The sequence below is a fragment of the Vombatus ursinus genome, unplaced genomic scaffold (genome assembly GCF_900497805.2).
Source record: "Vombatus ursinus unplaced genomic scaffold, bare-nosed wombat genome assembly UNPS02009205.1, whole genome shotgun sequence".
Classification (NCBI taxonomy): domain Eukaryota; kingdom Metazoa; phylum Chordata; class Mammalia; order Diprotodontia; family Vombatidae; genus Vombatus; species Vombatus ursinus.
Window position 1 is genome coordinate 286,291 of NW_020948983.1, and position 24,783 is coordinate 311,073.

The following is a 24,783-nucleotide window of genomic DNA, read 5'->3' on the forward strand; positions in this document are numbered from 1 at the left end:
TCCTATTGGGTGTGTGTGTGTGTGTGTGTGTGTGTGTATGAATAATCTTATACTCAAATACCACAAATATTTGGTGTTCATTCATCTATATCCAGATGCAAGACTTGCACATTTGAGGGCATACTTATAACATTACATAGAGTGTAAAAATGCTTTTCTATATATTCAGTTTTTATCCCAAATACTGAATTAGTTTGTTTCAGGTCAGGTGTTCACAAACCAAATCTCACACATACACACACACACACACACACACACACACACACACTCTGTCTCTCTCTCTCTCTCTCTGTATCCCTCCCCCCCCCCAAAAGGCAGGATCGTTTCAAACTGACTGGAGGCCTCTGTTTGAGGACATTTTGTCCTGCCCTAAATGATGTAATGGAGATTAGGGAAATGAGCCTCGATATCCTTCTCCATTCTGACTTGCACTCCACTCCTCTCTATGTATTCAGTTACTCTTAACCCTGGTGAGGCTGCAGCTTGTCCAAGGCTTCCATCAGTACCCTCCCTCAAGTCATAAGTTAGCTTTTTGCCACTGGCCCACCCTCTTCCTAGGGCCCCAGACATCCAGAGATATCATAGCTGACCTTGGCTGAGGCAGAGGGAGGGTAAAATGTGTGTGTGTGTATATACATATATGTATGTATGTAGGTATGTATATACATATATACACATATGTGGAGAGAGACGGTGGGGAGAAAGGGAGAGAGAAAGAGTGTTAAGACACTATGGCAGAGGATGTAGATGTTTTTCCAATGGTGTATTTCAGAAACACTACCAATAATAAGTTCACTTCGCCCTCATTACACACACCATCCATGTGGTTATATTGTAGTGACCACTACCCTAACCTACCTGAGGACCTGATCTATGTCATTTCATAGAAGCATTCCCCTTTTCACTGCCCAACCTCTTAAGAGCCCAGACAAAACTTTGACCCTTGACTACGCAACCACTTCCACACTCCAAGGCAATGGACGCCCTAGCTGCTGTTTTTCTCCAGTACCTGGCACTTCATACACCTAATCTGGATTCATACAAGTGTGATGGCCAACCAGCTCAACTGGATGGGCAAAGTGCTCAAATCATGGCAGTGAGAACAGCTGCAGGATTTTTTTTTCTCTCCTCCTACAATAACCACATCCCTGACCAGTCACTAAGTTCTCCCTACTTAAGGTCAACTCTAGAAGGTGTCATTGTCTGGGGACCCTATTACGCTGTTGCTGTTGTTTAGTTGTTCAGTTGTATCTGACTCTTCATTACCCTCTGGACCGTAGTAGCCAATACTGTCCATGGACACTGGAGTGATTTGCCATTTCCTTCTCCAGTGGATTAAGGCAAATCAAGATTAAGTGACTTGTCCAGGTCACACGGTTAGTCAGTGTCTGTGGCTGGATTGGAACTCAGGTCTTCCTGACTCCAGGCCCAGTGCTCTATCCACTGAGCCACCTAGCTACCTCTCCCTTCTACATTAGGGTGTCATAACTCTGTGCACAGAGGAAGGGAGAGCGGAACGGTAGAGGGTAGCAGGGGGGCCTTTGACAAGCAGCAGTCCCACCAGGGTGGAAAGTAGCTAGATGCACAGACGTCTGGAGTGGGAGCCAGAATGGAGAATGACATCAAGGCCTGTCTCCTCCAATACCATGACGTCATCTGAGACAGGACAAAATGTGCTCAGGCACAGGCCCATTTAGGACAATCCTGCCTTTTGGAGAGTTGAGGGAATGTGTGTAAATGTATGCACATTAGTGAGTGCTAGATGTGTATGGGGACACACACATACACACACACACACACGGTTTATGAACACCTGGCATCAAGCGAGTTCAGTATTTGGAATGCAAAATGCGTCTTTGGCTCCATCTGGGGAGTAGCCTGGTAGAGCTGCCCTCACTAAGGCAACATACTTCTCAGCAGACAAAGAGATGAAATAATGCAAAGAAAGAGCCCCTTCTCCTGCTTTAGGAAAGACTGATGGCTTTTGAAGCACTCAGCACTGGAGGAGGCTGGGGGAAGGGGGAGGGGAAAGAGAAACTCCATCCCATTGAAGGTTTTCTGGAAAAACCAGGCAGAGCAAACTTTGCACATTCCTCTGTCGAAATGGACTGTAGAGCCACTTAATTTTTATTCGCTTTGAAACAGAGATGTTTTCTTTGGACTCGCCACTTTTGTATCTTCTCACACAGTGCCGAGTCTACGGCTGGTTTGCTTGGCTGGGTGGGACACGCCGGTGAATACCTGGGACACCAAGTACCTGAGTGTGCACCCCTATAGAATGGAATAGAATTGCTTCTTCCCACTCAGGCCCATGGAACAATCCTGACACCCATGTGACATGGCATACCTGAGGCAGCCTGAGCTTCATGTCATCTCTGGACATAGAATCTCCTTCCTCATCTCTCCATTCACTCACCTCTTGCTATGTGCATAATATTGTACCAGGCTGCTAACAACCTTTGGTTTCCCTAGCTACTAAATAGAGGTACACATAAGGGAGTTGGGAAGAGGGGGAAAAGTTGGTGGGAGAGGGGCTAACAGGGAGTACTTACTTTGCACAGTGAGAAAAGAGTTCTTTGCAGGGTCTCAGCTCAAGTTTCTCCTCCGTTTGGTGGATTAGGTCTTGGCTCACTTCAGTGACATATGCTGGGGACTGTGATAAAGAGAAGATGGAGGAGACAAGTTGGTGGAGGGAGGCAGCAGGATAAGCAGCCTTCCTGGAGACAAGAGTTTCTCACGGAGATCTGAAGGTGATGTCATCAGTAAATCTCAGGTTCAGATCTTGATGAGAAGGTCATGATATCACCATTCCTGTCCCACTGGGCCCACCTTTCACTGTCTCCTTCCCTTCTTTCCATATTCTACATTGGGTCTACTTCTAGCCCTCAGCTGCCCTGCAAAATCTTTGGAGGGCACGATGGAAAGACCACTGAGCTGGAAGTCATCTCTACTTTCCAGAACCCTTTTCCTTTCTTTTTTTTTTTTTACATTTTTTTTTTCTTTTAGGCAATTGGGGTTAAGTGACTTGCCCAGGGTCACACAGCCAGTAAGTGTCAAGTGTTTGGTCTGAGGCCAGATTTGAACTCAGGTCCACCTGACTTCAGGGCCAGTGCTCTATCCACTGCGCCACCTAGCTGCCCCCTCAGAAACCTTTTCTTTATTTAAGGCTCAGTTCAGGTCCCACCTCCTCTGTGAAGTCTTCCCTGATTCTGCCTGCCAATAATTTACCTCGATGATTTTGCCTGATTTCTCCTTTTGTCTGTCCCTCCCTCCCTTGTATTAGTCATATCTGTGTATTTATATCTCCTCAGAAGAACATAAATTCCTTTAAGGTAGGTACTACTTTCTATCTTCAGCTCCTGCCTTGCATATAGTAGGAGCTTAATAAATATTGAAATGAATTATACAGGGAGACAATATTATAAAGGGGAGCTCTGGCTCTTGAAACAGAGGACCTTACTTCAAATTCTGACTTGGCCACTTATTATCAATGTCACCTTGGTAGATCAGTTTACCTCCTTGGGCTCAGTTTCCTAAATGGGAAAAATGAAGGGGTTGGACTAGATCAGAGCTTCTTAAAACTTTTTCTGTTCAAGACCCCTTTTCATGGCAGCAGCATTGCGTGGCCTGAGGGTTGTGCAATGCAAAGTGCGCATGCTTTGTGTTCAGAACCAAAGCTGCAGTGAAGTTGCTGATGCCATGAGGCAACACAGGCAAGCCTGCCAGAAAAACACTTTGGATTCATTACGTGTTTGATTTTTAATTAATTTTTGGTTGTTGCGCTTTCGGAAACATTTTACTGTTGCCAAATTTTTTTGCAACCCCATATGAGGTCTTGACCCAGAGTTTAAGAAGCACTAGACGAGGTGACCTCTCAGGTCCCTTCCAATCCCAGATCTGTGATCCTACAAATAAACTAACTATAGCCTCAGTTTCTTCAACTATAAAGCTGAGACAATAATCTCTGTCCAAGCTCCCTTGCAGGACTATTGGGAGGCCCAAAGGAGATAATGTGACAGCACTTTGAAAGGGGCACATTTTGGTATAAATATAAGGAATTGTTTTTTGTCATTATTTTGGACTGAGTCATCTGATGCGGGTTTCAAAAAGAAAAATCCAGGTGCCTCCCAAAAGAGGAACTGAACATCATTTCAGCTTTCAGACGCCACAGATAATGTTCAGGGTACACTGGAAACAGCCTCATGCTGGTGCTGGAAGTTCTGACTCTGCTGCTTATTAACTGTGTGACCCTGAGTAAGTTCCCCACTTTGCCCTCTAAGTAATCCTTCTTGGGTGGTGCCAATGGCCAACGGAGCCAGGATGGGGGAGAAGAAGCAGGAGTCCCAGTTATTCACTCCCTCCAGATGTTCAGGGATGCTGACTCATGGACTATGACATAATCAGCCTTTTTTTAATAAATTAGAGTGATAATTGGGGTGGGTGGGTGAGGTAGAGACAAATCTCCATCCCCAAAGAATGCTGATTTCATCTGAACAGTTTCCTTTCAGTCCCATGCTATTGAAATGTGACTATTGTGCTGATTATAATGTTGAAGCCCACTTGGGGGCTTCATTGGGAAATTTTAATTTTTGTGTTTGCAGGAATAGTCAATGGTGTGAACTCAGCATTTTCTCTGTAAATGAAATAAGGGCTCATCTTCCATTTCCCATAGTCCTGAATGAATATCCAGCGTCCTTCCTTTCCTACTGCCCTTCCTCACAAGCCTTTCCATGGTAATCAGATTCAACAGCAGCAGACAAAATCATACCCTCCTTCTCTCCTGACCTCTGAAGATTAGGAGACTAAAATATAGAAGGTGAAGTTACCTGCCCAAGGTCACACAATGAACGAGACAGGAATAGAACCCAAATCTCCTCCCACTTCTCCACATCCTATAGCGAGAAGTTCTGTGGGCAGCAGAGAAAGGCTACAAGAGAGAGGCCTAATAAGTCACCTGGAGTCATCCCAGAGGTTAAGGACTAGAGAAGAGTTTGGTAGATGGTCTTGAGGGAAATCTAAGAAAGGAGGAAAGGGTGTAGGCGGAGTGATCCCAATTCCGTTTCTCATCTAATTTCTTTTCTATTTTATAGTCCCTTGTCCCTCATCCTTCATTCAGTCAGGAAATGGCACCGGTGACTCAAGTCACTTACCTCTAGACCCTATCCACCCAGGGATCAGCCTGAAATTGAGCTCAGACCTTTCAACACTATCGCTCCCCCTCAAGCCTGAAACTGTTCAGGCAGAAAAAGCATGTTTCATGCTGTTAGCTGGGTCCTTGGGGAAAAAAGCTAAAGAATGGAAATTGCATCTGGGAAAGGAATTGGTGTTTAGCCCAGCTTTTGGACTAGCTGAAAATGAAGCTTCTGTAGCTGGGTCACTAGGATGTCACCACCAACCCTTGCTTGACACTCAGCAGAGAGCTCGATACCCCTCAACCTGGCTCCTACCCATCTTCCCAGCATTCCTTCTCCATGGTCACCTTCCTGCAATCCACTGTCTAGATGAGGGGTTCTCATCCCCAGCTCTGTGAACTTATTTGTGTTAAAATATTTTTATAATAGTATTTCAGAACAATTGGTTTCCCTTGTAATCCTATGTATTTTATTCTATGCTTTTAAAGGCTTTATTATTAAAAGAATAAATCCATAGATTTCACCAGACTGCCCACGGGGTCCTTTTTAGTCTGAGAACTCCCTTCTCCAGACAAATTGGGCTGCTTGGTGTCCTCATACTTCATCTTGTCCTCTCCCACCTCCAAGCATTTGCACATGGCATTTACCATGCCTAGATCAGACTCTTCCCCTCAAATCTCTGTCTTTGACATCTTTCACCTCCTTCAAGACCCAACCCAACCTCTTCCAAAGTAGCTTCCTTGATCTGCCCAGCTCAAAAGTGATCCCTACTCCCTTGACCATTTCTCAGTAACATTTGACACTGTTGACCACCCACTCTTCTTGGATACTCTCTCCTCTCTGAGTTTTCATGACTAATGATCTCTCTTGGTTCTCTAACTATTCCTCAGTCTCCTTTGCTTGATGGTCATCCATGACCTCATCTATTTCCAGCTCATTCTTGGCTCACTCTCCGGTCTCCTCCACCTACGCATTGACGGTTTGGTCCCCTGGGGGATGACTCCACCCTGAGGCCTACTCAAGGGTGAGTCCTTACCTGGAACTTTCAGGCCATGAGAAGTCCGGTCATACTGCTTTCAGTTTCATTGGAACCTACTCTACCTCCACCTTGTTGCCTGGTCCCCTCACGAGTACCCCTCTTCCTTTCTCTTCCCCCTACTTTCCAATACCCTTTATATTCTCTCCCTATTAGAATGTAAAGTTCTTGGGAATAGAAATTATTTTGTATTTTTAGTTTTGTATCCTCAGAATTTAGCATCATGTCTGGAACATAGTAAGTGCTTAACAAATGCTCTGTTATCTGTCTGTCTATGACATGTCACCTAACTCTGGGTATACCCTAAGGCTCTGTCTTGGGCTCTCATCAGGTTCCATGAGTTTTTATCAATGTCTATAGATGACCTCCATAGAAATACAGTATGTCTCATAAATCTTAGTGCAATATTAACCCATTCAAGCTTTAATATAATATTTAACAGATAAAGGCATATAACATAATAATAAAAGTTTTAATTATGCCCTAAGACTTTTGGAACACCTTAATTATCTGGCCCTAGCCTGTCTTCTGAGCTCTAGTATCACACCATCTACTGCCTATAGGCCATTTCCAAGTGGAAGCCCCATGAATATCTCAAACTCCATTTATCCAAAACAGAACTCATTATCTTTTCCCTGAAACCCTCCTTTTTTCCAACCTTCTCTATTTTGGTCAAGGGCATCATCATTCTTGTCACTTGGGTTTACAATCTCAGAGTCCTTCCTCAAAGTTTCACTGTTACGTCCCAATTGGGTGCCAAGGTTTGCCTACTCCACCTCTCCTGCATCTCTGGTAGGTGTCCCCTATCCCTATTCACATGACCATGACCTGAAATCCAGCCCTAAGAACCTCTTGTCCAGGCTATTGCAGTAACCCGGCCTTCCTACAGCATCTCTCCCCTCTCCAGACCAGGCTCTCCACAGATGACAGTCATTTTCCTAAAGCACAGGTCTTCGTCTTCCCTGAGACCTCTCCCCTAACAACAAAGGATGGCTTAATTTTCACAGGAGAGCATTCGGGTTGCTGCTGCAGTGAATCTTTTGTCCCTCCTCCTGCCTCTTTACCAGCTTCCCTTGAGCTCCCTGCTTCCTTTCCTCTCCGTTTCTTAAATGGTAGATTAGGGTGAAGGCTCAACAGGCTTTGAGTTCTCCAATTGCCCTTGTTTGACCTCTGATGAAGGTACAGGGAGCAGTGAAGAACATTCAGAAAAGAGAAGAAAGAGAGGTCTCGGACCTGGATAACCTTGGAATCGGGTCATCATGATCAGTTTTCCTTGTTGTCCAGGGAGCTATATTTATACCCTATATTTATACACCTAATCAGCTGGGTGGTGCAGTGGATAGAACCCTAGGCCCAGACTCAGGAATATCTAAAATGAAATCCAGTCTCAAACACCTACTAGCTGTGTGACCCTGGACAAGTCACCGAATCTGTCCATGCCTCAGTTTCCTCATTGGTAAAATGGGGATAATAACAGCACCAATTTCACAGAGTTGTTATGAGGATCAAATGAGATAATAATTGTAATGCACTTAGCATGTTGTCTAGCACATAGTAAGCTCTATATAAATGTCAGCTATTACTATTACCACCCATCATTGTTATGAGGATAAGATGAGAAAATATTTATGAAGTGCTTTGCAAAGCTTAAAGTACTATATAAATACTAGCTAATATAGCTAGTTATTATTCCTGAAAAACTCACCTCTAATCAATGATAAAAGAATGCTACCTACCTCCTGACAGAAAGGAAATTAACTCAAGATGCAAAATGAGATACACTTTTTTTGGAGTGGCCAATATAGGAATTTGTTTTGCCTTACTATATTTGACAAGGGTGTTCTTTCTTTCTTTCTTTCTTCCTTTCTTTTTTTGAGGATGGGTAAAAAAAGAGAAAAAAAAAATATTTGATAATTGAAAAAAATTCAATCTTACAAAACCATCTTCAGCCTTCATCAAACTCCATTGTACTATAATACTAAAGATTCATGCTAGATTCTACTTTGAACAAATAAGGGGCATGCATGACTTCCGGAAAGGCACTTTGGGGGTGAATTGAATCCCACTTACTAAAATGGACATGAGACTTGTTCATGCAAATATGTTCTCCAATAACTGATCTTTTATTGTTGACGCTTTCTCTCCAGGCTACTAGCTCATGCCTGAGCCCCTGGATGCGCTAGCATCTCTACTTCCTTCTTGTGTGGTACCAAGTTCTGCCCCTAAGAGTTCTGTCCCCTTTTAGCCCACCGGCATCCTAGGCTGTCTTGTCTAAAGGACATCTATCTTGACTTAAGTTGCAGAAGGATGAGGCAGAATGTTCTGAGCCCAGTCAGGAGAACTAGGTCTGAATCTCAGTTCCACCTCTTTCTAGCAGTGTGACTTGGGCAAATCATTTCACTCTCTCTCTCTCTCTATATATATATATATTTCTTGTCTTCCCCAAATGGGTTAGAGGGATAGAAAAATGGAAGAAGATAGTACCCAGTTACGGCTTCAGAGGCCCGACAGTGATGCATTCTTCTTGCCTTTTGGCAGAAAGGTAATAGCCTACAGGTGCAGAACGAGCCATACACTGTTAGATGTGCCCAATGTGTTGATTTGTTTCGTTTTAACAATTTTTTTTTAAATAAGGAACAGTTCTATTAATGGGGGTGGGGGGGAATCAATGGGAAATGACATGTTGATGGTTTTTAAAAAGACATAAAAAGGGACTTCTGGTGCCAAGATGGCAGAGTGAGGAAGGAACCCTCTGAAGCCCTCCCAAATTCCCTTCCCTAGAATTAGTCTAGGAGCAGGGAGCCAGCTTATCAGCCCAGCAGGAAAGGTCCATCTCACTGGGATGGGAGGGGAATGAGGTCTAAGAGAAGCAGCAGCAGCCAGCCTCACAGTAGGGTGCCTGCAGCAAGGCTCTAGGGAGGCCCCACCCTCCTGCAAACCAGCAGCCCCCTAGGCAAGGGAGAAGTCTGGGCAGCAAAGCAGGGACCCACCCTAGCGACCCCACTCCCAGTACAAACCTTGACCCCACTGCTGACCAGTAGTGAAGCCCTGCACCAGAGCTGGCCAACAGCAAAACCCTGCCTCTGGGACCCCCCAGCAGAGAGACCCTGTTTTGAAAGCAAACCAGCAGCAGAACCCCACACCTCAGGCAGATCAACAACAAAATGACTCCTCCGGGGCCAGCTACCACAAAGACTCTGTAACCTTAACAACCCAGCAGCAAGGCCCCACCCCTGGAGCAGGCCAGCAGCTAAACCCCACACCAGGGAAGGCCAACAGGGAGGCCCCACCTCCTAGTACAAACCAGAAGGGAAGACTATCCTCCAGAGAAAGCAAGCAACTAAGTCCTGAAGCCCAGTGAAAGCCAATAGTAAGACTCAGTGCCCCAGTCCAAAAAGCTTGGGACAGTGCAGTACCACAGCCCAACTCACATAAAAACACCAATTTACAAAAAAGGCAGAAAAAAATGAGCAAAAAAAAAAAAGAGTTTGACTATAGAAAGTTACTATGGGGATAGGGAGGAGCAAGGCATAAACTTAGAACAGGACAAAAGTGTAAAAATGGCTACATGGGAAGCCTCAGAGAAAAATGTAATTTGGTCTCAGGCCAAAAAAGAATTTTTGAAAGAACTTAAAAAATATTTAAAAAGTGAATTAGAGAAGTAGAAGAAAAGTTGGGAAAAGAAATGAGGGTAATGAAAGAAAATAATGAAAAAAGTCAGTAATGGGAAAAGATATATAAAAATTTATGAGGAAAATAACTCTCTAAAAAATAGAATTGGCCAAATAGAAAAGGAAGTACAAAAGCTCACAGAAGAAAATAATTCCTTAAAAATTAGAATTGAACAAGTGGAAATTAATAACTCTACGAGACATCAAGATTTGATAAAATGAAATTGAAAAAGTAAAGAAAAGAAGAAGAAGAAGAAAATGTGAAATTTCTCGTTGGAAAAACAAGAGACCTAGAAAATAAATCCAGGAGAGATAACATAAGAATTATTGGACTACCTGAAAGCCATGATTAAAAAAAAAAAAGTCTGGATACCATTTTTCAAGAAATTATCAGGGGCAGCTAGGTGGCGCAGTGGACAGAGCACCGGCCCTGAAGTCAGGAGGACCTGAGTTCAAATCAGGCCTCAGACCAAACACTTGACACTAGCTGTGTGACCCTGGGCAAGTCACTTAACCCCAATTGCCTAAATAAATAAACTATGAGACAAATGGAAGAAAAACATAAACCTAACTGTCCTAAACTTTAAATGTGAATGGATTAAACAATTCAATAAAATGAGAAAGACAGAATAGATAAGGAGACAAGACCCCATAATTTGTTGCTTACATGAAATACATTTAAAAAAAAAAAAAAGACATGCATGCAATAAAAATGAGGGGCTGAGGGAAAATTTACTAAAAAACAAACAAACAAAAAAAAGAAATTATCAAAGAAAACTTCCCTGATATATATTAGAAGCAGAGGGCAAAATAGAAATTGAAAGAATCTGCCAATCACCACCTGAAAGAGATCCCAAAATGAAAAAAGCTAGGAACATCATAGCCACATTCCAGAGCTCACAGATCAAGGAGAAAGTATTGCAAGCAGTCAAAAAGAAACAATTCAAATACCATGGAACTACTACAGTCAGGATTACACAGGATTTGCCAGCTTCCACATTAAAGAACTAGAGGGCTTGGAATATGATACACCGGAAGGCAAAAGAGTTAGGATTACAACCAAGAATGTCCTACCCAACAAAACTGGATATAATCTTTCGGGGGAAAAAAAATGGATATTTAATGAAATAGAGGACTTTCAGGCATTTCTAATTAAAAGACCCAAACTGAAAAAAAAATTTGACCTTCAAATACAAAGACTCAAGGGAAACTTAAAAAGGTAAAAAAGAAACAAGAAAGAGAAAAGATAAGAAGTTCAATAAAGCTAAACTATTCATATTTCTATATGGCAAGATAATATTTGTAATGCTTAATAACTTTATCACTATAAGAGCAATTAGAAGAAGTATATGTAGACAGAGGGTGTAGCTATAAGGTGACTTTGATGGGATAATACCCCAAAAAACAAAATAAAGGGATAAGAAAGATAATTGGACTGGAAGGAGAGGAAGACTGAATGGGGTAAATTATCCCACGGAAAAGAGGCATGAAAGAGCTATTATAATGGAGTGGAAGATCGAGGGGGAGAGTGGAGGGCAAAGCTTAAACCTTACTCTCATCAAAATTGGTTCAAAGAGGCAATAACATGTACACTCAGTTGGATAAAGAAATCTATCTTACCCTATAAGGACACAAAAGGGGACGGGCATAATAGAAGGGGGAGGAGAATTGATAAAAGATATATTAGGGAAAGGTATAGTAGGGAAGGCAGTGATCAGAAGTAAAACACTTGTGAGGACAGAAAGGGTGGGAGGGGTAAGAGAGAGAGGAGGATAAACAAGCAAAAAACAGCATGAAGGGAAATACACAGTTATCACAACTATAAATGTGAATGGTTTAAACTCACCCGCAAAATGGAAGAGGATAGCAGAATGGATTAAAAACCAGAGTCCTACAATATGTTGTTTACAAGAAACACATTAGAAGCAGAGAGATATACAAAGGGTAAAGGTAAGAGACTGGAGAAGAATCTGTTATGCTTGAGCAGAAGCAAAGAAAGCAAGGGTAGCAATCATGATCTCAGAAAAAGCAAAAGCAAAAGCAAAAATAGTAATAATAATAAAGGCCAAAGAAACTATATCTTGTTGAAAGGTACCAGAGACAATGAAGTCATATCAATACTAAACATATATGCACCAAATGGTATAGCATCTAAATTTTTGAAGAAGTTGAATGAGTTACAAGAGGAAATAGATAATAAAACTATACTTGTGGGGGACCTCAACTTTGTCCTCTCAGAACTAGATAAACAAGAAAGAAGTTAAGGAGGTAAATAAAATTCTGGAAAAGTTAGATATGATAGATCTCTGGAGAAAATTGAATGGGAATAGAAAGGAATATACCTTTTTTCTCAGCAGTACATGGCACCTACACCAAAACTGACCACGTATTAGGACATAAAAATCTCACAACCAAATGCAGAAAAGCAGAAATAGTAAATGCATCCTTTTCAGATCATAATGAAATAAAAATTGGATTCAATAATGGGCAATGCAAAGAGAGATTCAAAATTAATTGAAAATTAAATAATCTAATCCTAAAAAATAAGTGGGTAAAAGAACAAATTGTAGAAACAATGGATAATTTCATTAAAGAAAATGACCATAAGAAAACATCCCAAAATTTATGGGATGCAGCCAAAGTGGTACATATGAGAAAATTTATATCTCTAATTGCTTGCATCAATAAAAAAGAGAAAAAGCATATCAATGAATTGGGCATGCAACTAAAAAAGAAACTAGGAAAAGAACAAATTAAAAATTTCCAGTTAAACACCAAATTGGAAATCCTGAAAATCAAAGAGGAGATTGATAAAATTGAAAGTAAGAAAACCATTGGACTAATAAATAAACCTAGAAGCTAGTTTTATGGGAAAAAATAACATAATAAAATAGATAACCTATTGGTTAATTTGATTTAATAAAAAAGAAAAAAGAAAACCAAATTAATTGTATCAAAAATGAAAGAAGTGAATTCACCACCAATGAAGAGGAAATTGAGACAACTGTTAGGAGCTATTTTGCCCAATTATATGCCAATAAATTTGACAATCTAAATGAAATGGATGAATATCTACAAAAATAAATTACCCATGTTAACAGAAGAAGAAATAAAATACTTAAATAATCCAATCTTAGAAAAAGAAATTGAACAAGCCATCAATGAACTCCCTAAGAAAAAATCCCCAGGACCAGATGGATTCACAAGCAAATTCTAACAAACATGTAAAGAACAATTAATCTCAATACTCCATAAACTAGTTGGAAAAATAGGCTAAGGAGTCCTACCAAATTCCTTTTACAACACAAATATGATGCTGATAACCAAACCAGGAAAAGCTAAAATAGAGACAGAAAATTATAGACTAATTTCCCTAAGGAATATTGATACAAAAAATTTAAAATAAAATACTAGCAAAGAGGTTACAGCAATATATCACAAAGATTATATGCTATGAACAGGTGGGATTTATACCAGGAATGCAAGGCTGGTTCAATATTAGTAAAACTATTAGCATAATTGACCATATCAATTACAAAACCAACAGAAATCATGATTATCTTAATAGATGCAGAAAAAGTCTTTGACTAATAGCACCCATTCCTATTAAAAACACTAGAAAGCATAGCAATAAATGGAGCTTACCTTAAAATGATAAGTAATAAATATCTAAAACCAAAAGCAAGCATTATCTGTAATGGGCATAAGCTAGAAGCTTTCCCAATACAATCAGGGGTGAAGCAAGGATGCCCATTATCACCTCTATCATTTAATATTGTGCTAGAAATGTTAGCTATAGCAATAAAAGAAGAAAAAGAAATTAAAGGAATTAGAACAGGCAATGAAGAAACAAAACTATCATTCTTTCCAGATGGTATGATGTTATACTTAGAAAATCCTAGAGAATCAACTAAAAAACTACAGAAATTATTAACAACTTTAGCTAAGTTGCAGGATACAAAATAAACCTATATAAATCATCAGTATGTCTATATATTACCAACAAAGTGCAGCAGCAAGAGAAATTCCATTTAAAATAACTGTAGACAATAAAAAGTACCTGGGAGTCTACCTGCCAAGACAAACCCAGGAAAATGAACATAATTATAAAACAATTTTCACACAAATAAAGTAAGATCTAAACAATTGGAAAAATATTAATTGTTCATGGATAGGTTAAGCCAATATAATAAAATGACAATTCTACCTAAATTAATCTATTGATTCGGTGCCATACCAATCAAACTATCAAAATTTATTTTATAGAGCTAGAAAAAAATAACAAAATTCATCTGGAAGAACAAAAGCTCAAGGATATCAAGGGAATCAATGAAAAAAAATTGTGAAGGAAGGTAGTCTAGCCATACCAGATCTCAAACTCTATTATAAAGCAGGAATTATCAAAACTATCTGGTACTGCCTAAAAAATAGAGTGCTAGATCAGTGGAATAGATTAGGTACAAATTACATTATAGTAAATCATCATAGTAATCTAGTATATGATAAACCCAAAGATCTAAGCTTTTGGAACAAAAACTCATTATTTGACAAAAACTTCCAGGAAAACTGGAAAACAGTATGGTAGAAACTAGATATAGACCAACATCTCACACTGTATACCAAGATAAGGTCAAAATGGTTATATAATTTACATATAAAGGGTGATACCATAAGCAAATTAAGAGAGCATGGAATAGTTTGTCTATCAGATTTATGGTTAAGAGAAGAATTTAGGATCAAAGAAGATATACAGAGTATTACAAAATGTAAAACAGATAATTTTGACTATATAAAATTAAAAAAAATTTTGCACAAACAAAACCAATGCAACCAAAAATATATGGAAAGCAGAAAACTGGGGGGAAATTTTTGCAAGAAGTATCTTTGATAAAAGCCTCATTTTTCAAATATATAGAGAACTCAATCAAATTTATAATAATACAAGTCATTCCCCAATTGAGAAATAATCAAAAAATATGAACAGGCAGTTTTCAGACAAAGAAATCAAAGCTATCCGTAGTTATATGAAAAAATGCTCTAGATCACTATTGATCAGAGAAATACAACTAAAACAACTCTGAGGTACTACTTCACACCTATCAGAGTGACTAATATGACAAAAAAGGAAAATGCTAGATGTTGGAGAGAATGTGGGAAAAGCTGGGAGACTAATGCACTGTTGGTGCAGTTGTGAATTGATCCAATCATTCTGGAGAAGAATTTGGAACAATGCCCAAAGGGCTATAAAACTGCACATACTCTTTGATCCAGTAATACCACTACTAGGTCTGTATCCCAAAGAGATAAAAAGTGGGAAAAAGACCTATTTGTACAAAAATACTTATAGCAGCTATTTTTGTGGTAGCTAAGAATTGGAAATCAAAGTGATGCCCATCAATTGGGGAATGGCTAAAAAAGTTATGGTATGTGATTGTAATGGAATATTATTGTGCTATAAGAAATGACAAGCAAGATGATTTCAGAAAAAACCTGGAAAGACATGAACTGATGTAGAATTAAGTGAACAGAACCAGGAGAACGTTGTACACAGTAATAGCAACATGGCTTGATGAAAAACTGTGAATGACTTAGCTACTCTCAGCAATACAATAATCCAAGACAATCCCAAAGGACTAATGATGAAGCATACTATCTGCCTCCAGAAAAAGAAATGATATTGACTGAATGCAGACTGAAGAATGCTATTTTTCACTTTCTTTCTTTCATTTTTTAATTTTATTTGAGTCTTCTTGTACAAAATGACTAATAGGGAAATATTTGTACACGTATAACCTATATCTGATTGCTTACCATTTCAGGGAAGTGGAAAAGGAAGGATAGAATTTGGAACTCAAAACTTTAAATAAAAATGTTTTAAAAATTGGAATTTTTTAGGCATGAAAAGGCGTAGATGAAATATCTACATAGATACATAGATGAAAGCACCTAGGATAAGAAGGAAAATAGTCAAAGAGGAACAAATCTCTGTATCAAATTTCTTTGTTAATGGTTTGTTATCCAAGACAGCTAAATGATATATAGTATATGTATTTATGCATATATATATATTATACACACATATATGTGTATATATATGACTAATAGTTTTTTTAAAGGGCATCAATGATACATTTAAAAAAGGAATGATAACAAAACAAATTTTAAAAAGAGAAATTCTCCTTGTATTTAAAGGTCTTTTACTATAGTAAAGACTATGAGACTTGTATAGGAAATAGAGGACAAATCCGTACTCAGGGATGAAATTGTATACAATAGGCTCTCAGGACTATAGGAATTCCAAGAAAGGAAAGATAATTGTGGGGTGAAGCTAATCAAATAAAGCTTCCTAGAAGCAGTGGATGATGAACTTGGCCATGAAGGAAGCACAGGTCTTAGGAGAAAGACAGAGAGAGACAGAGACAGACAGAGACAGAGAGAGACAGAGAGAGAGAGATTTGCTGAAAATTCCCTTTTGCTTAGGGCCCCAGTGAAGAAACTACTCTTTCATTATTGAGAGTGGAAATTGAAGGAAGGTATGATTGAATATAGATGCACACGTGCCCACTGCAGTAGTTTGCAATGCAGTACAATACAGTATAAATGGCACCATCCTGGTCATCCTGAGCGTGGGTTTCCAGTTCAGGCTCAGACACACAGTATCTGGAGGAGCTTGGGCACCTCATCGCTGAAAAGCCCATTTCTTCACCAATGAATGAGGAGGTCAGACTAAATGATCTCTAGCATTCATTCCAGGTCTGACATTGTGTGATTCTATATATATGATATTATTGTTGTTTTAAAATTCACAAGGAACACAGAATTTAATGGTCAAATTAATTCAAAAAGCATTTATTAAGCACCTACTATATGCCACATACTGCTCTAAGTCTTGGTAAAAACATTCAGAGTACTCTTGTTCTTTAATTCAACTTTAATGCATACAAAAAAAGCAGACCTACATTGTATAAAGTGCTATACATTAGCTTTTATCTCTCCCACCCCTGCCCCCAATTTTACCCTATAATGTAAACTGGTTATGTTTCCCAGGTTGGTGGGGAGGGACAACACACCTATCATTCAGGAGAAGTGGGTGGAACCATGCTAGTATGGCCCGCAGGAATGCTGGTTCCAGAAAACTGCAAAAAGGGCCAAGAGTGGCATGAGATTTAATGGAAAGAACCACCAAAGTATTGGTTTTTAGCTGTAACCAAGAGACAGATGTTTGCCATAGTTTTCAGTAGGCAAGATGATAGCCTCAGCACTTAGCAAAGTGTCTGGAACATAGTAGGCACTTAATAAATGTTTATTAATTGACTGATGGTGTGGGAGTTGGACTAGTTGCCAGGAAACTGCAGGAGAGCAAGTCCAGGTAAGGAAAGGCTGGCCATTCTTGGGCCAGATTAGGGCTATCGTAGGCTAGGATACAAAGGTAGACAGTGTATCAGAGTGCTCTCTAATTTGATGTGTCTATATTCTTTTCAAGCTTTAAAAATTGTTTTAAACCTGCTTTACCTTAATTGCTATGAAAGCCTTTTGAAAACTCACTTCTGCTTCTGGGTAAGTAGGTGGGATGAGGTGAGGGGGAAGCTGGGAGCATCTCAAATGGGATAATATACATCAAGTGCCTTACAAATCTTAAAACAGCTATCAAAATGTCAGCTCCTTTTATTTTGTGGGATAAGATGTGGTCTGATGGCAGAAAGAGAAGAGATTCAGAAAGGGTACGTGTGGGTGCACAATCCACAAAACAGGTGGTTCACAAGTTAAGGTTGAGTTTAGAAGTCCAGAAAATCTGGGTTTGAGTCTTGTTCTCTCATTTAAGAGCTGTGTGACCACAGATCAATCTTTCACCTCTCTGAGACTCAATCACTTCTGTAAATTGGAACTAATCCTTACATTGCCATCACAGGGATGCCACATGGAATTTCCTTTGCAAGCCATAAAGCACTATATTAACATGAGCTATCTTTATAAAAAAAAAAGGAAACAAGCTAGAAAATAGTCAATGTGGTGCCGGCATTGATTCTCCAATTGAATTCAAGCGTTATCAATTTTGTTCTTGCCTGAGGTATCTTTTTTCTTTACCATCCCTCCCCCACTTCTAACCCTGAGATTTCAACACTTCTGCCAGTCTTTACTCCTCAGCATCATATTAATTACCAGTACTGCTTTCTGATTCTGGGTTCTAGTATGTAGACCTCAATAGACATTACTTGTAATGTGACTATTGAAAAAGTCCAGTTTTCTTTCACTCCTCCTTAGTCTCTAATTTGTTTCTTCTTTTCTTCAAAATTTCTTCAAAATTAATATGAGGGATGACCTAGGATTAAGGCAGGGAGCTATGCTATACAGATGAAATCACCAAAATAGCAGCAGAATCCTGTTGAAACCATTCTTATAACTATGGATCTGGCACATGGCTCTTAAAGGCTCTGCCCACATTAAAGCCCTAATGAGCAGAATTAACAAGCATAGAAGAATGCATTTGATTTAATGGCCATTGGGTTAAGCTCAGCCTTTGGCATTACATGAAGTGATTAAGCTGATGGAACCAGGCCCTCTTTCAAGTCAGTCCAGGAAATTACACCTTTGCCAATATCCTGGCTAGCTTGAATTAAAAAAACTGCTGCCCAGTTTTACATCTGGAACTGAAAAAATGTCTCAAATATACGAGAAAGGGAAAAGATGGAGCTGAAACTCAAGAGATTCAAAAGAATATTTCCTTTCAAAAACTAATATAGCATTAATGAACAAGAAAGCATCAGATTATTTTCCTCAAATACAGCAAAATCAGTTATATAAATAGAGTACCATAAAAAAGCCTTCTACCACTGAAATGGAAGATTCTGCTTATACAGGGTGAAAGGAAAACAGTTTCCTTTTGGGCTCATAACCTTAGAGAAATAGCCTATACAAAGCATAGGACTTATTATAGAGTTCAAAGCAATCTTATACAATTTGGCTCTTGATGGCCAGAAATTGGTAATTGTCTTATAGATCTCAGAAGGATCAAATTTTCTTTATTCCCTTTCCAAGAGGCAAAACTACTTTTGCCTTTCCTCTCTTCTTTACCAAGACATGAGAGGTTCTATATGACAGGAAGTTTTCTGTTGAGCCTTTGGTCTTGGGCAACGGGAGGGAAATAGTGGGAAATGTTTCATCTCACTCTGCTCTTGAGATGTCAGTTGAGGACATAACAACAAATTGGTTCAGTGGACAAAACACTGGGCTTGGGGTCAGAAGACATGGGTATGTGTTCTAACTCTTCTACTCCCTAGCTATGTGACCACAGGCAAAATCAGTGAACCAGACAGCCCAGGGAAGTAAAAGAGCCCTGACCTTGGAGTCTGGGGAGCTGAGTTTAAATACAGACTATGGCATCTACCACAGCACCTGGTGTTGAAAGAAACAAGTCACGTCAACACTTTAATCCTCTGATTCCACTTTAATAAAATGGGGGGGGGGGGGCAGCTAGGTGGCGCAGTGGATACAGCACCGGCCCTGAAGTCAGGAGGACCTGAGTTCAAATCCGGCCTCAGACCAAGCACTTGATACTTACGAGCTGTGTGACCCTGGGCAAGTCACTTAACCCCATTGGCTAGCCCCCCCCAAAAAATAAGCGGGGTGGACAGCTGACCTCTAAGGTCCTTTCCAACTCTAAATCTACGATATGGTGTACCTTTGATTCCAGCTATAGGGCTATGAAGCTATCATTCTCCTTGGGCTTCTTCATCTGTAAGATAACTGCCTACTTCTCTGGGTTACTGTGATTATCCAATGAGATAATAACATATGTGATGCAACCACATGAAAAAAGGCTCCAGATCACTAATAATAAGAGAAATGCAGATCAAAACAACTCCGAGGTTTTACCTCACAACCTGCAAATTGGCAAAATCAACAAAAAATGGCAACAGTACTGGAGAGATTGTGGAAAGATAGGGACATTAATACATTGTTGGTGGAGCTGTGATTTGTATGGTCACTTTGGAAATAGATTTTGAATTATGCAAACAAAGTGAATAAAATGTTCATACCCTTTGAACTAGAGACTCCATTACTGACCTTATATCCCAAGAAAGCCATCAATAAGAAAAAAGTTCCCATCTCCTCCAAAATATTTACAGTAGCTCTTTTGGTGATAGCTAAGAATTGGAAACAAAAGTAGATGCCCATCAGTCAGGGACTATGTAAACAAATTGTGGTATATGAATATAATGGAATACTACCATGCAATGAGAAATAATGGGTGTGATCAAGAGAGAAGCACAGGAAGATTTTTTGAACCGATGAAGAGTAATACAAGCAGAGCCAAGAAAACAATATACACACTAACTACAATAAGATAAATGGAAAAAATAACACACACACACACACATACACACACAAATCAAAAGTAAACATAGCAACATTAGAAAGGTCAAACAAGGCTCAGAATGAAGTTGATACAAGAAGACACTCCCAACCCACCCCTTTGTGGAGGTGGGAGGTCTGCAGGTGTTATACACTGAACGTGTTTTTGAACTTTTTCAATGAATCAATCAGTTGGGCTGACTTTTTTCCCTTCTCTCAAAAAAATATTATTTGTCATATGAGATGGTTCTCAGGAAGGAGGAAGGAGAGGGATACATGAGATACTGTAGTGATATCAGAAACAAAATATTATTAAAAACTTATTTAAAATTATAAACATGGTAGTGTTTAGTAAAGACAATGTGTTATACTTCTATAAGGGATTATCATCAGTATTAGGAAATGCATACATGACTGTATCAAAGGGTTCAAAAGATCAGTTTGAGAGGGAATTTGGCAGTTCAACAAACATTCCTAATGTTTCTTTTATGGCAAACCTGATATTGAGAGAAGTGGGAGGGCAGTATGGCTGCTGGGCCTTGGGCCCATAGGGACTAACTACCTGGCCATCCCAAAGGTCATGCCTCAGGCCCTGGCTATAAGAGGAAAGAAAGAGGCAGCTAAAATAAAATAAGGTAAATAACAATTACTACCACCATGTAAAATAGCATTAGCATTCTCAGATAAATTCCTTTTAAGGGCAAGCTTTTCTCAGTGCCTTCTTCTGTGCACTGCTCCTACCTCCTGAGTCATTCTTGGTATTTAGACGTTAGGGTCCATTGACCTTGTTGTTTCTTTTAGCCAGATCCCATATTTTCCATGTTTTTTCAACCCTGCAAACACTTATGGACTTACTGAGTGCAGAGCACCTTTTTAGATGCTGAGATTGAAAGCGTTACTAAACATAATGCATGCTAAATGGATATACAATTCTGATATTAAAGATCATGCAATAAGAAAATTAGAAAAGAAACAAATTATATACCTCTCACAGCTAGGGGTAGGAGTTGCATTCATAATCAAACAAGAGACAGAGATAATTACAAAAGATAAAATAGATACTGATTGCATGAATCTGAAAAACTCCCACATAGACAAAATTAACATACTTAGGGCAGGAAATAATGTAGTCAAATAGGAAAAGAAAATCTTTGCATCAGATTTATCTGATAAAGTTTTGGTTTCTAAGATACATAAATAATTAATACTATATATAAAACTAGTAGCCATTCCCCAATAGATAAGTGATCAAAGGATATGAATAAACACTTCTCAAAAGAAGAATCTCCAAGTATTCGCAACAACATGAAAGAATGCTCCAAATTACTAATATAAGAGAAATGCAAACCAAAATAACCCTGAGGTTTTACCTCACATCCTGAAAATTGGCAAAGATGACAAAAATGGCAATGGTCAAGGTTGGAGGGGTTGTGGAATGACAGGCACAGTAATACATCGCTGGTGGAGCTGTGAAATGGTACAATCATCTTGAAAACCAATTTGGAATTATGCAAATAAAGTGATTAAAATGTCCATACCTTTTGATAAGAGACTCCATTGCTGGGTTTATACCCCAAGGAAGCTACTGATAAGAAGAGCATCTCCTTATCCACTAAAATATTTATAGCAGCCCTTTTAGTGATAGCAAAGAATTAGATACAAATCAGATGTCCATAGATTGGGGAATGGCTACACAAACTGTGGTACATGAATGTAACAGAATATTACTGCGCTATAAGAAATGTGTATGATGAATGCAGAGAAGCATGGAGAGATCTTATGAACTGATGCAGAGTGAAGTAAGTAGAGCCAAGAAAATAGCATATACGATAACTACAAGAGTGTAAATGGAAAGAACAACCACACACCAAGAAATCACAAGCGAATGTAACAAAATTATAAGGATCAAGCAGGATTTGAATGAAGAGATATGAGCAGACAACTGCAACCTACTCCATACATTGCACATGTTTTCAGACTTTTTCAGCATATTCATCGATTGTGCTGACTGTTTTTCCTCTTTAAAAAAAAATACGATTTAGCCATCACAGAGGAATATCAGCCCCAAAAGGGTAATAAGTGGCTTCGATGCTGATGAAGCACACAATATCACGAAAGAATGCAGAGTTGCTAGACTGGGTGGTGTGGATTATAATCAGAATAATGTCAATGAATGGACTGTAGCTATAGTGGAACAATTCTTAACACATTTGGTAAAGTTAGGGAAGACATATAAATATATTGTTACTTGTGCAGTGTTGATGAAGAGTGGATCTGGTTTACACACAGCCAGCTCATGTTTTAGGAATACCACATCTGATGGAATCTATACCATAAGATGCCAGGACCAAATGATGAATTGTATTGTCAATATTTTTGCTGTTGCTTTTATCTTGTAACTAAATGGAAATATTAACAACTATTCATAGTATTATTTAATTACCTTATTATTACACTAGAAGTGAAAGTGTGCAATTGGCTCCAGAACAGTAAAAAGTGAACATTGTAACTAACTAATCTTATAGTCACTAGCATACTTTATTTAAACATATGCATAGTTAGAAAAATAGCAAACCCAGAAAAATAAGACATTAAGTTCAAATACTGTATTTTTATTTGTACAAGCTTTACATTTACACTATGTACCTAGGGAGATAAAGGAATTAAGTTTGGGATAATAAAGTTCAATTGGAAAAATAAAATTCTACCTGCATACATCTGCATAAATTAACCCAGGTTCTTAGTTCAATAATTATCAGTGCCTCATTTGGTTATACATGCAAGACAGTATAAGTACTATGTTTTTTTCTTTTTATCAAGTACTGTTATATAGTAACTAGAATTAACTTTTTAAAAAAAGTAATTATTTAATGATTTGTTGCCTTTTATTTCAAAATCCCAAATTAAGAATTGAACAATATTAGTGGACTGATTTCTCTAGCCCAATAAAGTTCACTGTAGAATAATACCATACTAATTCAATAATAATTGTCTTTCAAATCATTCACTTTATGTCCAATAAATATTTGTTGATCACCCACTATGTGCAGTATCCTCTTATGTTTCCACATTGCTGGTGTCTTCCACTCAGTTTGGAAACCATAGCATTTATAAGGGATAAAAGTATATAGTCTGCAATTCAGAGCATATAAGATAGTTGCTTAAATTGATTTTAAAATAAATAAAATAAGCAAAATAACATAAGCAAAAGCCATGTAGAAATAACTAAATCAAGTTCTTACTATAAATATATTTTATTTGCCATTGTAGACATTGAGAAATATTTAAAGAAAGTTGCTCAGGATAAATATGTACATTTTTGTTAGCTTTATAACTAGTAAGTTGTATTTATTGTTTTGATTATTAAATGGTATTTGTAAATCACCTATATGAAATTAAATGTATAGAGTTAAGTCATAAACATAAAGTGTACATTCATCAGCAGGTTATATAATAACTCAGGGCTTTTTAAATGTAGAAAAATATATTGAGAAGTAAAGACTTTAAATTAGTAGACACACAGCTGGGCTACCAAATACGAAGTTAATCTGCTGTCTAAGCAAGAAAATAAAGTTATATATGCAAATAGTCTTTTAAGAATGAGTAAATCTATAGAGTGAAACTAATACATTGAATTTTTGAAGAAAGGCTTAGTGATAATATAGTGAATGTTCATGGGGCATATGGTAGTAATATTTGCATGTTTGTATTTTAGCTACATAACAAGGCCAGTTTAAGAACTTAAGACAAATATTAGAAAAAAAAAAGATAAGTTCAGTTTAAATGCAGTAGTATACCATTTGGGGTACATCAAAAGTTGTCTCATAACTATTACTTTGATGCTATTTTTCTTGCACTTGAAGATTGTACTAGATTGATCAAAATACTGTTGTAATTAAGTGAAGTTAATGAATCTCAGTTTCTTTAAAAAATTAATCATGGGAACATATGCCTTATGAAATCATGTTTTAAAGAATTTGCTTAATATTGTTTCTGTAGCTGATGGAAAATAAAGATTGTTTGTCTTACCTGTAAAAAAAAATACTATTTGGTTATATGGGATGGCTCTTTGGGAGGGGATAAGAGAGGGATACTAGGGATAACCATGACAACTTAAGAAACAGAAAACATCAAAAAACTTATTTTTTAAAAAGTATAGCTGAGATACTGGTAATAAAATGTTGGCAAGAAGGAGAGAAGATGCTGTCCAGAGGGATCTCCTCTGAGCCCCATGCCTTACGAAGAAACATCCCTGGGAGGCCAGGCTTGGTTTCTACTGCTGATTCCAAAGATTCTTCAGCTAAGGGTTTTTCACTGCCTCTGAGGGAATGTGGAAGCCCTGCATGCTCTCCTACTGGTAACAGAAAGCTCTTTAACCATTGACTCAAAGGAGAACCTGGGGTTATGGAGTGCTAAGTGCTAAGAGACTCTGGGAAGAGGCATTAAAGTCCAGGCATGATCTGAGGCCCACAAACATAGTGTTAGAAGGGCAGGAAGTCTTTCTTTCCAATTCTGCCAGATCTTTCCTTCCCCTCCCTCTCCCATCATAGGATCATAGATTCAGAGGACCTCAGAGAACATCTAGTCCAAA

At 38.5% G+C, this 24,783-nt stretch overlaps 1 protein-coding gene across 4 annotated transcripts in view; it reads right to left on the bottom strand.

The window, feature by feature from the left end:
* GRK5 (G protein-coupled receptor kinase 5) overlaps positions 1-24,783 on the bottom strand; it is a 322,114-nt gene that overhangs the window by 56,025 nt on the left and 241,306 nt on the right. For all 4 annotated transcript variants that reach the window (XR_003568226.1, XM_027851587.1, XM_027851586.1 and 1 more), the window contains exon 5: positions 2,553-2,653. Coding sequence is in view for 3 of the 4 variants with exons in the window: in XM_027851587.1 (XP_027707388.1) it covers positions 2,553-2,653 (101 nt within the window). In the remaining variant the exon portion in view is untranslated. The remainder of the gene's footprint in view (positions 1-2,552; positions 2,654-24,783) is intronic.